A 15,316-nucleotide genomic window follows, 5' to 3' on the forward strand; every position below is an offset into this window, starting at 1 on the left:
AAGATAATATCTGATGGTTATCATATATGCTCAGCTCCTGAAGAAGTCCAGTGTAGATCTGTTCTTTACCCAGGTCTTCCTATGTCAGAGATGGGACAAACTGTGACTTGCAACAAAGATGTCGGTTTAATTTGCAACAACAAACAACAGGGGCTTCAGCAACAGTGTTTTGATTATGAGATTAGATTTCAATGCTGTGGGTGTCAAACACCTTCCACTACAGGGCCTACTACACCCTCAACGCCTTCCACTACAGTTCCAACCTTGACACCTTCAACTACAACCACCATTACACCTTCTACCACAACTGAAACAACAACAACATCTCAGCCAACTACAACTGCACCTTGTCCTGGTGGACATGATATGACATGTAGTTGGTCAGAATGGATCAATCTGGGAGAGCCAACCACAGGCCCAAATGGTGGAGATGATGAATCAATCCAGAAGATAATCTCTGATGGCTATCATATATGCTCAGCTCCTGAAGAAGTCCAGTGTAGATCTGTTCTTTACCCAGGTCTTCCTATGTCAGAGATGGGACAAACTGTGACTTGCAACAAAGATGTCGGTTTCATTTGCAACAACAAACAACAAGGGCCTAAGCAACAGTGTTTTGATTATGAGATTAGATTTCAATGCTGTGGGTGTCAAACACCTTCCACTACAGGGCCTACTACACCCTCAACGCCTTCCACTACAGTTCCAACCTTGACACCTTCAACTACAACCACCACTACACCTTCTACCACAACTGAAACAACAACAACATCTCAGCCAACTACAACTGCACCTTGTCCTGGTGGACATGATATGACATGTAGTTGGTCAGAATGGATCAATCTGGGAGAGCCAACCACAGGCTTAAATGGTGGAGATGATGAATCAATCCAGAAGATAATCTCTGATGGTTATCATATATGCTCAGCTCCTGAAGAAGTCCAGTGTAGATCTGTTCTTTACCCAGGTCTTCCTATGTCAGAGATGGGACAAACTGTGACTTGCAACAAAGATGTCGGTTTAATTTGCAACAACAAACAACAAGGGCCTAAGCAACAGTGTTTTGATTATGAGATTAGATTTCAATGCTGTGGGTGTCAAACACCTTCCACTACAGGGCCTACTACACCCTCAACGCCTTCCACTACAGTTCCAACCTTGACACCTTCAACTACAACCACCACTACACCTTCTACCACAACTGAAACAACAACAACAACTCAGCCAATCACAACTGCACCTTGTCCTGGTGGACATGATATGACATGTAGTTGGTCAGAATGGATCAATCTGGGAGAGCCAACCACAGGCCCAAATGGTGGAGATGATGAATCAATCCAGAAGATAATCTCTGATGGCTATCATATATGCTCAGCTCCTGAAGAAGTCCAGTGTAGATCTGTTCTTTACCCAGGTCTTCCTATGTCAGAGATGGGACAAACTGTGACTTGCAACAAAGATGTCGGTTTCATTTGCAACAACAAACAACAAGGGCCTAAGCAACAGTGTTTTGATTATGAGATTAGATTTCAATGCTGTGGGTGTCAAACACCTTCCACTACAGGGCCTACTACACCCTCAACGCCTTCCACTACAGTTCCAACCTTGACACCTTCAACTACAACCACCACTACACCTTCTACCACAACTGAAACAACAACATCTCAGCCAACTACAACTGCACCTTGTCCTGGTGGACATGATATGACATGTAGTTGGTCAGAATGGATCAATCTGAGAGAGCCAACCACAGGCCCAAATGGTGGAGATGATGAATCAATCCAGAAGATAATCTCTGATGGTTATCATATATGCTCAGCTCCTGAAGAAGTCCAGTGCAGATCTGTTCTTTACCCAGGTCTTCCTATGTCAGAGATGGGACAAACTGTGACTTGCAACAAAGATGTTGGTTTAATTTGCAACAACAAACAACAGGGGCTTCAGCAACAGTGTTTTGATTATGAGATTAGATTTCAATGCTGTGGGTGTCAAACCCGTTCTACTACAGGACCTACTACACCCTCAACGCCTTCCACTACAGTTCCAACCTTGACACCTTCAACTACAACCACCATTACACCTTCTACCACAACTGAAACAACAACAACATCTCAGCCAACTACAACTGCACCTTGTCCTGGTGGACATGATATGACATGTAGTTGGTCAGAATGGATCAATCTGGGAGAGCCAACCACAGGCCCAAATGGTGGAGATGATGAATCAATCCAGAAGATAATCTCTGATGGCTATCATATATGCTCAGCTCCTGAAGAAGTCCAGTGTAGATCTGTTCTTTACCCAGGTCTTCCTATGTCAGAGATGGGACAAACTGTGACTTGCAACAAAGATGTCGGTTTAATTTGCAACAACAACAACAAACAACAAGGGCCTAAGCAACAGTGTTTTGATTATGAGATTAGATTTCAATGCTGTGGGTGTCAAACACCTTCCACTACAGGGCCTACTACACCCTCAACGCCTTCCACTACAGTTCCAACCTTGACACCTTCAACTACAACCACCACTACACCTTCTACCACAACTGAAACAACAACATCTCAGCCAACTACAACTGCACCTTGTCCTGGTGGACATGATATGACATGTAGTTGGTCAGAATGGATCAATCTGGGAGAGCCAACCACAGGCCCAAATGGTGGAGATGATGAATCAATCCAGAAGATAATCTCTGATGGTTATCATATATGCTCAGCTCCTGAAGAAGTCCAGTGCAGATCTGTTCTTTACCCAGGTCTTCCTATGTCAGAGATGGGACAAACTGTGACTTGCAACAAAGATGTTGGTTTAATTTGCAACAACAAACAACAGGGGCTTCAGCAACAGTGTTTTGATTATGAGATTAGATTTCAATGCTGTGGGTGTCAAACACCTTCCACTACAGGACCTACTACACCCTCAATGCCTTCCACCACAGTAACAACTACAACACCCTCAACTCCTTCCACCACAGTAACAACTAGGACACCCTCAACTCCTTCCACCACAGTAACAACTACAACACCCTCAACTCCCTCCACCACAGTAACAACTAGGACACCTTCAACTCCTTCAACTACAGGAACAACTACAAAACCATCTACTCCTTCCACCACAGTAACAACTACAACACCCTCAACTACTTCAACTACAGGAACAACTACAAAACCATCTACTCCTTCCACCACAGTAACAACTACAACACCCTCAACTCCTTCAACTACAGTACCAACTGCAACACCATCAACTCCATCAACAACAGTTACAGCCTCAACACATTTGAGTACAACAACTACTACACCTTCTACCACAACCGAAACAACAACAACTCAGCCAATCACAACTGCACCTTGCCCTGGTGGACATGATATGACATGTGGTTGGTCAGAATGGATCAACCTTGGCAAGCCCACATCAGGCCCCAATGGTGGAGATGATGAATCAATCCAGAAGATAATCTCTGATGGCTATCATATATGCTCAGCTCCTGAAGAAGTCCAGTGTAGATCTGTTCTTCACCCAGGTCTTCCTATGTCAGAGATGGGACAAACTGTGACTTGCAACAAAGATGTCGGTTTCATTTGCAACAACAAACAACAAGGCCTTACGCAACAGTGTTTTGATTATGAGATTAGATTGAAATGCTGTGGCTGTCAAACACCTTCCACTACAGGACCTACTACACCCTCAACGCCTTCCACCACAGTAACAACTACAACACCCTCAACTCCTTCCACCACAGTAACAACTAGGACACCCTCAACTACTTCAACTACAGGAACAACTGCAAAACCATCTACTCCTTCCACTACAGTAACAACTACAACACCCTCAACTCCTTCCACCACAGTAACAACTACAACACCCTCAACTCCTTCCACTACAGTAACAACTACAACACCTTCAATGCCTTCCACCACAGTAACAACTACAACACCTTCAATGCCTTCCACCACAGTAACAACTACAACACCCTCAACTACTTCCACCACAGTACCAACTGCAACACCATCAACTCCATCAACAACAGTTACAGCCTCAACACATTTGAGTACAACCACCACTACACCTTCTACCACAACTGAAACAACAACAACAACTCAGCCAATCACAACTGCACCTTGTCCTGGTGGACATGATATGACATGTAGTTGGTCAGAATGGATCAATCTGGGAGAGCCAACCACAGGCCCAAATGGTGGAGATGATGAATCAATCCAGAAGATAATCTCTGATGGCTATCATATATGCTCAGCTCCTGAAGAAGTCCAGTGTAGATCTGTTCTTTACCCAGGTCTTCCTATGTCAGAGATGGGACAAACTGTGACTTGCAACAAAGATGTCGGTTTCATTTGCAACAACAAACAACAGGGGCTTCAGCAACAGTGTTTTGATTATGAGATTAGATTTCAATGCTGTGGGTGTCAAACACCTTCCACTACAGGGCCTACTACACCCTCAATGCCTTCCACCACAGTAACAACTACAACACCCTCAACTCCCTCCACCACAGTAACAACTACAAAGCCCTCAACTCCCTCCACCACAGTAACAACTAGGACACCCTCAACTCCTTCAACCACAGTAACAACTACAACACCCTCAACTCCTTCCACCACAGTAACAACTACAACACCATCAACTCCTTCCACTACAGTACCAACTACAACACCCTCAACTCCTTCAACCACAGTAACAACTACAACACCCTCAACTCCTTCAACCACAGTAACAACTACAACACCCTCAACTCCTTCAACCACAGTAACAACTACAACACCCTCAACTCCTTCCACTACAGTAACAACTACAACACCATCAACTTCATCAACAACAGTTACAGCCTCAACACATTTGAGTACAACAACTACTACACCTTCTACCACAACCGAAACAACAACAACTCAGCCAATCACAACTGCACCTTGCCCTGGTGGACATGATATGACATGTGGTTGGTCACAATGGATCAACCTTGGCAAGCCCACATCAGGCCCCAATGGTGGAGATGATGAATCAATCCAGAATATAATCTCTGCTGGTTATCATATATGCTCAGCTCCTGAAGAAGTCCAGTGTAGATCTATTCTTTACCCAGGTCTTCCTATGTCAGAGATGGGACAAACTGTGACTTGCAACAAAGATGTCGGTTTCATTTGCAACAACAAACAACAAGGGCCTAAGCAACAGTGTTTTGATTATGAGATTAGATTGAAATGCTGTGGGTGTCAAACACCTTCCACTACAGGGCCTACTACACCCTCAACGCCTTCCACCACAGTAACAACTATAACACCCTCAACTTCCTCCACCACAGTAACAACTATAACACCCTCAACTTCCTCCACCACAGTAACAACTACTACATCCTCAACTCCCTCCACCACAGTAACAACTACAACACCCTTAACTCCCTCCACCACAGTAACAACTACAACACCCTCAACTCCCTCCACCACAGTAACAACTACAACACCCTCAACTCCCTCCACCACAGTAACAACTACAACACCCTCAACTCCCTCCACCACAGTAACAACTACAACACCCTCAACTCCCTCCACCACAGTAACAACTACAACACCCTCAACTCCCTCCACCACAGTAACAACTACAACACCCTCAACTCCTTCCACCACAGTAACAACTACAACACCCTCAACTCCCTCCACCACAGTAACAACTACAACACCCTCAACTCCTTCCACTACGATAATTGTAGTTACAGAAGAAACCACTCAACCAATTACTTCGCCACAACACTGCCTTTGTTTTCATAATGGTACAAAGTTTCCTGCTGGTAAGTACTGTTCATAATAACGGATTTATCTTGAAAATGGGTCATATCAATTTAAGACACCAGTGTGATATCACAAAAAAACACAAATATAAAATAAAGGCCTATACTACATAAGATATTTGTTCGAAACCCATTTCTCTACTTAAATTGTATACTTAGCATGTACCAAACAATCCTATACTAAATTGTTATAGAACAATAAACTCTCTTTTCGAAATCTCTTTTTTCTTTTTTTAAATGTGGTGGGTGGAAATCTCATTTATTAAACAAAAATACCGTGTTTGATTTTAATTCAACTACTGTATAGTATTCTGTAGGCCTATCCTTTAATTAAAGAGGACACATTTTATATACGGAATAATTTGGTTTCTTCTTTTCTAAGTTGATATTGTTTTGTTTTTCTACATAATACGCTAAAGTAAAAGCCATCTTAGTGTTTGCATGGTGATGGCATTGCATTTCATATTGAGGTAATCCAAAAGTAACTGAAAGTAATCAGGTGCATAACTTTTATATTGTGATACTTAAATAAGGTTATTAATTAAACTTGTTTAACATTTAACTAATCATTTTAAGAGAATATAGATTTAGGGTAACCCTCCGAACTCTGGATATAACATTATGTGATATGTGATAGACTCCTTTTCACGAACCTGCTGTGTCTCATTTTCAGGCTCCATAGTATACAATGAGACAGACCATGATGGCTACTGTTACACAGGGTACTGCAATGAGAGCTGCCACATAGTAACCACAGGACAGCGATGTCCTCTTGAGATTTGTTTAACACTTCAAGGTCCAAAACAGGTAATTCTTGATTTATATTCCATACAAATGTTTTTTTTTTTTTACGCAATTGTTCAACCCACAAACTGTCAGATAATGAAATGTGCATTATTAATTGTTATACCTACTTTTCTGACAAATTATTTAGGTTTAGTCAGCACAACTATTGGTTAAGTTTAGCAAGAAAATGTGATTTTAGTTTAAATAACAAGGTCAACATCCTTTGTTTTGTGTCCCATCCCTCCCTTATGGAGCTTTCTAGCTGATATACTATGCAACTGATTCTGCTCCTGTCATAATTGCTACTGTTGCTATACGTGTTGTCTTCTTTTATTCAATCCTTTGTTGAAAAAACGTGCTGAAACATGATCAGTACTGCCTTCTAGTTGATTTAGCAGGCCCCTTCTGACCTGCATTTATAAAGCTGAAGACCACTGATAGCACTCATTTAATCGGCTGATAAATGGAACCAGGTGTTAAATCCTTTGATTGTTATTAATGCATTAAAACCACTCATCTCTATTTTTAAACACCAATCTTTAATTATCCTCACAGAATGGTGAAAGTTGGATTGTGAGTAACTGTACAAATGGAACGTGTATAAATGGCAGAGAGCACATGGGCCACAGACCGTGCCCTACTCAAAAGCCTGTCGTCTGTGCAAATAACTTCGCTGCAATTCAAGTGCAGGATGATGATGGATGCTGCTCCCACTATGAATGTCAATGTAAGTCTGATCTGCTTAAATGTTGCTTGTTGAAAAATCCTAAGGTTGAACATGTAAAAGCATTTTACCTAAAACAATCTTTTATCTTCTTTTCTTTCTCTATATTCTTGACTTATATTGTTTCAACAATTGCTTGAAATGTCATAAAAAAACTGAAATATATGTTTTGTATGAAGGTATCTGCTACGGGTGGGGAGATCCCCATTATGTCACATTCGATGGAACCTACTATGGTTTTCAAGGCAACTGTTCCTACTGGCTGGTGAAAGAGATCTCGCCCAAATATAACTTCAGTGTTATGATTGACAACTACTACTGTGGAGCAGCTGATGGCTTGTCCTGTCCTAAGTCCATCACAGTCTTCTACAAAAGCTACAAGATCTTTATAACGCAAAATGATATAAATGGCACGTTTAAAAATCAGGTAATTCAAAGCAACTATTAACTTTCTTCCTTTAAATTTAAACTAGTGATTATCTTAGCTTCAACCCTTTTGTGTTCCCTTCATCGCATTGTGTGAACCTTACAAAACTGATTTGATCCTTATTTGTATAATTATCAAATGCATTGACCCTTACAAATTGTAATTTCTGCTTTTTGTTTTAGATTTCCGTCAATGGCAGGCATGTAAGTCCTGCATACCAGAACGGTGACTTCCGTATGACCACCACTGGTATTGATACAGTGCTTACCATCCCTCAAATCCATGCCAAGATCACCTTCTCAGGGCTCATATTCAGCATCACCCTGCCCTATAGTCAATTTGGCAACAACACCTGGGGACAGTGTGGTAAGTCCTGCAGTTTAAATAAAAAGCATCTCAATGTATGTAGACTTTGGAAAGCAGTCGATGATGGACATGCTTCATATCTACAGAGGTTGGATATTTTGTGAAGTTAATACTTACAAAAGATGCAATCTATTGTACCTATTCGACACATTCTGCCATCAGTGTGATTGATAATGATGAGGGTTTCTCCAGGCACATGTGATAACAACCGGACAGATGACTGCATGTTGCCCAGTGGCAAAATTGATTCTTCATGTCCTAATATGGCACATGAGTGGCATACTAACGACAGCAGCTGTAAACAACCTCCTCCCACACCAACAACAACTCCTACGCCCGATACCTGCAATACAAGCATCTGTGAGATCATCAAGAGCAGGTAGGAGGAAAATAGGGAAACATGTCATCTATAACTCAAATCGTCAGTAACATCAAGTTTAACATTGCTTAGTTTTAATAATACATTTCAGCTGATGATTTTGAGATTTTACTAATTATTTCACTTACTGTAGGTAAGTATAGTCTTTATATGAAAGAACACTGATAACTGACTCTTCTGTCAATGTATTCAACTTGTGTCCATTCTGACTATAAATCTCATACTCCCCAGTGTATTTGAAGCTTGCCACAAGGTCGTTGACTACCTTCCTTTTGTGGAGGCCTGTGAGTTTGACGTTTGTCACATGCACATTAATAACGTTGGCTGCATCAGCTTACAAACTTACGCTGAAGTCTGTGCTTTGGCTGGAATATGCATCAACTGGAGGAATTCCACCAAAGGACTCTGTGGTATGCAACCAGATGATGTTATACAGGCACTATAACAATATCACAGCAATGACCTCAACTTAAAAAAGCATGATGTTTATTCTGTCTTCGTCTCTTATAGTATATACATGTCCAAGTCCAAAAGTGTATCAGCACTGTGGCCCTTCGGTGGAGCCTACCTGTGATTGCTGGTACAGACATTCACCAACTCTCATCGTCAATCCATCAACATTCATTTATGCTTTGACTCACATACAACATTGGCTCTCACACAATATGTTGTTGTTTCTGCAGGTACAACCAGAAGTTTATCGATACTGTCAATGAGTTCAGTGAGATGACTAGTGTTGAGATGGAGGGTTGCTTCTGCCCCAAAGGCACCAACCTCCTCTCCTCCGCCTCTGATGAATGTGTTCCTACCTGTGGTAAGGGCAGATGGCACTTCTCTATGGCAAAAGCAGTAAAGGCAATCTCGCATTCATTAATGGACTGTATTTTTATCTGACTGTTTTTGTAACAGTTTGTGTGCTGTAGAACAATTAGGATGTAAGGGAAACTAACTTTAAGGCCCTTCTGCCAGGTTTGCACCTGATCTGAGACCACCTGTGTTTCTTATCCTTATCTTTCACCTTAAAGTCTTTTACCATTACTTTGCCGTACTGTCGCTGACATTCTAAAGGTATTCTGAAATGTATTAAAAATGTCTTTCATTTTCCACTGTATCACAGAACTGCCAACTTGTTCTTATAATTAATACCCTGCACACATATACAGGTTTTAGCTTAACCTATTTTGGTTTATGCAAACCAACATATTCAACTTAAAGTGAAGGTAGACAAGCAGTGATTTAGCACAGTAAAGCTGTGATATTAGATCTTAGCCAATTTAAATACGGAGCATGCAAACTGAAAGCAACCTGCGTAGGCAATGGGTTAAGTTTGAATGGTTAATCATCATTTGGAATATGAAGTTTGTACATAAGATTAGGAAAGATATGAGGATTTTGAACACACTCAGTTTTGACTAGCCTGAGGATGGCTGGCCAAACCACAAATTATTGTAAATTACTTTATTCATTCTATTTCCCTCCTAACAGAAATATGTCGACTGGCAAATGGAAAATGGACAGAGGTAAATGTTTTTTCAACAATGCCAGACCCTTTTTCTTAACCCTTTGATAATACCATGCCTCCTGCCACACTTACCTTAACATTGTGTCCTCAGGCCAATTCCACGTGGACAGAAGACTGTAAAGAGTGTATTTGTGAGGAGGACACACTGAAGGTCACATGCACTCATGTGTCCTGTCCAGCACCGCCACCTGTCAGCTGTGAGGAGCCGGGTCAGGTTAAAGTCAATAATACTGTTGGCTGCTGTCAAGAGGATAAGTGTGGTAAGTGAGCAGCAAGAAGTGTATTCACGTTGTGTTTGTCCCTTTTAAGTTGAACCCAAGGATGGCCTATCAGATGAGTAATGTAGGCAGCTAGAACTCTGTGCAGGAAGGAACCATGTGTGTCAGACAGATCCAAAAAACAAAACATCTGATGCTTGCAGAATGTATGCAGTGGTTGTTCCAAATGAGCTGGAGTCAGGATGAACTAAGGTTTCACTAGATCATGTATGGCAGGGTGTTTGCAGGAAGCCATGTTCAAAGTGAGATAACAACCTAGAGAATTGTACGTATGTTAATTGTAATGGAGGACCAAAAATGACCAAACCATGGTATTTTCTTGCCTGTTCTGATTAGGATAAGGATGTTTTTAATGTATATAGTAAAGATGAATCTTATGTTATTGGCTTGTGTTTAAACAGAGTGCGATGTGAAGCAGTGCCCTGGGGTTGTGCCGTCCTGTCCTGTGGGTTCTACTCTCCACACCACTGTGGGAGTCTGCTGTTTGAACCACTTCTGCAGTGAGTGTGCCATGCTGGTCCATCCTTTCACTCAATAACCAGGTTGATTTTCACTAGGATTTTTATATCAGAATTCATCTGAATTTAATTGGTATTTTTCCTTCACAGAGCCCATTCCGGATGTGTGTGTTTTCAACAACCTTGAATATCAGGTGAGATCCCACATGTGAATATGATGTGATGGGAATAGAATACATCATCATCAAAGATTACAAGATGGCTTCCTTTAAAACATAGAGGACTGTGTCATCTTTCTATAGCCATATGTCATCAAGAACATCTTTAGACCTACTAAGTAGTAGTAGTGTGGGACATGTATGGTGGTTGTTGCTGTACTGCCTGCATACTGATGTTTAGCAAAAATACAAAAATGATGCAACATTTAGACAAATCTAGGTGGGAATTGGTGTTTCTTATATGTGGGATCTGTGGGACAAGGTTTCTTTGCCTCATGTTCCAGTATTTAAAGTATATTAAATAACAAAAAGTGCATTATTTCTAAACACATGTGCACTAGATCTGTTGAAACCAAATACATAGAAAGCCACTGGACATTTGGATTCAGTGAATCTATGAATGTCTTGCATCATAATGCAGTCTCTCTTACAAATGCAAAGTTGAATTCATAAGCCATACAATATCAACGAGGAGCTGGTTCATGTTTGAGTCCTCTTTCCATCGATACAGAGGTCAATTGTGAACATATGTTAGTGGACACTTTTCCAGTTACACTTATAAAACACAACCCAATAACACAGTAATTAACTTTGGAGGTATGAACGTATAACTATATGTGTATTACTGAGGACTGCATAAGAGAGGAAATGTCTTCTTGCTGACTGCTCACCCTGTCTACCCAGGTTGGAGACTCAGTGCCCATGAAGTCATGTGAGAAGTGCATATGTAGTTCCCGGACAAATGCCAGCAGCCTCCAGAACATCATAGACTGTCAGCCATTACCATGTGACACACACTGCTCTGTGGTAAGATATTCAACATCCAATCAATTGTTGACATGTGTACTTGCCAGACCATACAGTTATGTGTTTCCTTAACTGACTTAAGTCATAGTTTTGGTAAACTTTATTTCGGGGTGATGGAATCTGGTGCCCTCTTGGATCAGCAGCCCTCCATCCGAACCAGAAGTCCTTTTTTGACCCACATCGCTCCCTCATACATATTTGTTTTTAAGTTCATGCTACCTAGGTTCTTTATGACATTAATTATGATAATTAATCACATTCTATCCAAGAAACATTCATCTTCTTTTTTCAATTGTAAAGGAAAGCACTGTTTGTCATAAAAAAAACACATTTTTCAATCCACATTAAAACTGAGCTCTGAAGTGGACTTTTCTGTTGTGCTTTGATTGTAGGTTCAATCATAACATATGGGATAAGCAAAAGAAAAACAGAACACTTCCACATTTGATTTAAAACTATCTATTTAGTACCCAAAGTGAATCCAGTTATAGGCCATTTTCATGACTTGTGCTAGGACACACGTTTGTCTTCACACCAGCCACACACATAGACAACAGGTTAAGTGTTCTGTATTTGCCCAAGCTTTAGTTTTGATCTTTACTGCCACTGTAAATATTTAATACAACTTATTAAAAAGTAAGCAATACTGTAAACCAAACAGACTACTAATGTCAAGCCTGAATCCAATTTGTGATGTTCTCATACTGCACATGTTCAGAAGTTAATATCAGATCTCCAGCAGCTTGTATTATGCTAATTGTTTTTCTGTGCTAAATGAGTCTTTGTGTTTCTGTTCAGGGTTATGAGTACCAGGTCAGCCCTGCTCAGTGCTGTGGACAGTGTGTCCAGGTCGGCTGCATTGTCGCATTGCCCAACTCCACACACGCATTAAAGGTTAGTATATGTGTGTGTGCATGCACTGTTCGTTTGGAGAGAGAGAGAGAGAGAGAGAGAGAGAGAGAGAGAGAGAGAGAGAGAGAGAGAGAGAGAGAGAGAGAGAGAGAGAGAGAGAGAGAAAGAGGTTAGATGTGATGATTCTATGACGTCAATCAACATTCATTTTTTGTTTGCTTTTGGTTAATGCCAACCATGCTGTGTTGGAACATATTTAGCAATACATTTAGCGTAAAAACTTAAATAAACATACATAACCCCTGGTGTGACATCTCTTCAAGTTTTTCCGGTCATGCCACTAGGTCTTTATTCCATGACACACACACATTGAAAGAAAGAGCAGACAAGGCAACATTCCACATATGAAGATCAGATGACTCTGATGAAGCACTCTTTGAGAGACTGTTTTACAAAAAATACAATTATTTGATTTTATTCCTTAGCCTGGAACCCTTTGGAGTCCTGCTGGGAACCCCTGTGTGAAGTTTGAGTGTGTGAAGATTGCTAATCACTTCATTACTGTTGAGGCCAAGACCATGTGTCCTCCCTACGACCCTGCAGAATGCATACCGGTAACTGACACACACACACACACACACACACACACACACACACACACACACACACACACACACACACACACACACACACACACACACACACACACACACACACACACACACACACACACACACACACACACACACACACACTATGAGAAGCAGCAGTATGCTGATGTGATCTGATTGTGTGTCTCCTGCAGGGAACTGAGACCGTGGCTCCAGACGGATGCTGCCACACCTGTATGTATTGCTTTCATGAACCTGCACACTATTTAGCAGGCTCTCCTTTCTCTCTGCTTCACATGGATGTCAACTTATGATTTAACCATTCAGAAGCATCGTGATCAGCAGGCCATTCAACAACTAGTTTTGGTATTGATCCAGGGCAGTTACCTGACAGCTAGGAGCTCACATAAGTACTCATGTTGAACAAAGAGATTTGTCTTACTAAAAGAAAATACTTTTCAACCATGACCTGCTACCATCAAAAGCAGGAGAAGTAGCCTCCAGGGTATACAGCTGCTATGAATGTGTAAACCAGGTCAGATAGAAAGATCTCATCCCTCCTCTGTCCTGCCTCAGGTATTCACAGAGGTCAGCCCTGCGGTGTGAGCAGCACTGCTGTGATCGTGGAGAGCCAGGGCTGCCACTCCAAAGACGTTGTCAATGTCACGTCCTGCGCCGGAGCATGTGGAACCTTCACCTTGTAAGTCCCCCTCATGTCATTGTCCCAGGACGGGTACAAATAATAATACTTATTTTTTCAATTGCTAAAACACGTTTTTTGGAAACTTATTTTTTCAAAACACTAAACACAATTCAATCAGGAGAGACGTTGATGTATGGAATACATATTTATTACCGGGACACATAATATGAATGTAATAATGATTGCCACAATTATAACAGGAGAATGGCATGGTGTTTGGCGATTAAGCCCCAGTTTGCAGGATAATCATTCAGGAGGGGGAAGAACCGCTCCGATGAAACCCCCCCGGGGTCTAGACACTGGTGGTGGTGATAAGTAGGTGGGAACGGACTGAAGGGAGAAGGTTTAGCTTGGTCCTGAAGGAGACGGGAGGCGAAAGGGGTGGAGGAGGGTTGCGTTTTGTCACCTGAAATGACAGCTGGCAGAGGGAAGAGCAGATATAAAGGGATTAGCGGGAGCTATGATAGGCTTGTGAGAATGGAGAGAGGAGAGATTGGTTAGCTGGGGAGAGACGCCCCCGATCACTTAATGAGGGAGGAGAGAGGAGAGATTGGTTAGCTGGGGAGAGACGCCCCCGATCACTTAATGAGGGAGGAGAGAGGAGAGATTGGTTAGCTGGGGAGAGACGCCCCCGATCACTTAATGAGGAAGGAGAGTGTAATGAGGTGACGTGTAATCTGAATGAAGAGCTTGGTCTTCCTGATTGAATTTACGCTGAGCTTCATTTCAGGGACTGCAGAAGCATTAGTTTTTAGTTTTTCAGGATGGAACAATTTCACACACAGATATAGGGAGGCTAGACCTATACAATTGATTTATTATGGTTTATAATTTAATGTCAAGACGAAGAAGAAGAAGAAAAAGATGGCTGAACTGTTCAGTGTCAATCCTGTGGAGATGGAGGTTATAAATCTCCAAAATCATGTTCAGCTTAAGTCTCAGCAAAACTCACAACATTTCTGGAGCCTTGTAGACCCAGAGAACATTCACCAAGCAGCACTGAACATGTCTGCATTATTTGGCTCTTCATGCCTTTGTGAAGCAGCTTTTTCTGACATGAATGAAATCTAAATAAAGAACAAGACTGACTGATGAACATTTAAATGACTCTATTAGAGTGAACCTAAGTGGGTCCAGCAGACCCCTCTATGGTGGACTCCATGCAGCGCCAGTCATCTCACTAACTGTGAAAAAGAGTGAATGCACTTATTTTACACATGTGCCATAAGCTGCTTGTAAGGTGGTGATTAAGGCGATATATTTACTACGTGAAATAAGTAATAAGAAGTGAAAAAATTGTCTTTTTCTCTTGGACATGTATGTGAATGTTCAGTGATGTACTTACTATGTGGGCCATAATCATATGTGAGACATTGTCGTTTTCT

General features: G+C 41.5%; 1 protein-coding gene across 1 annotated transcript; it reads left to right on the forward strand.

Moving 5' to 3' along the window:
• The first annotated feature begins 5,216 nt into the window (after positions 1-5,216).
• On the forward strand, positions 5,217-10,124 carry LOC117491112 (intestinal mucin-like protein). The gene is made up of 10 exons (XM_034140961.1): positions 5,217-5,718; positions 6,474-6,547; positions 7,142-7,313; positions 7,490-7,737; positions 7,920-8,103; positions 8,296-8,482; positions 8,714-8,892; positions 8,993-9,062; positions 9,166-9,296; positions 10,096-10,124. Exons 1-10 carry the CDS (start codon positions 5,217-5,219, stop codon positions 10,122-10,124), a joined length of 1,776 nt encoding a protein of 591 aa, XP_033996852.1.
• Positions 10,125-15,316: the final 5,192 nt, after the last annotated feature.

The sequence above is a fragment of the Trematomus bernacchii genome, unplaced genomic scaffold (genome assembly GCF_902827165.1).
Source record: "Trematomus bernacchii unplaced genomic scaffold, fTreBer1.1, whole genome shotgun sequence".
Classification (NCBI taxonomy): Eukaryota; Metazoa; Chordata; class Actinopteri; order Perciformes; family Nototheniidae; genus Trematomus; species Trematomus bernacchii.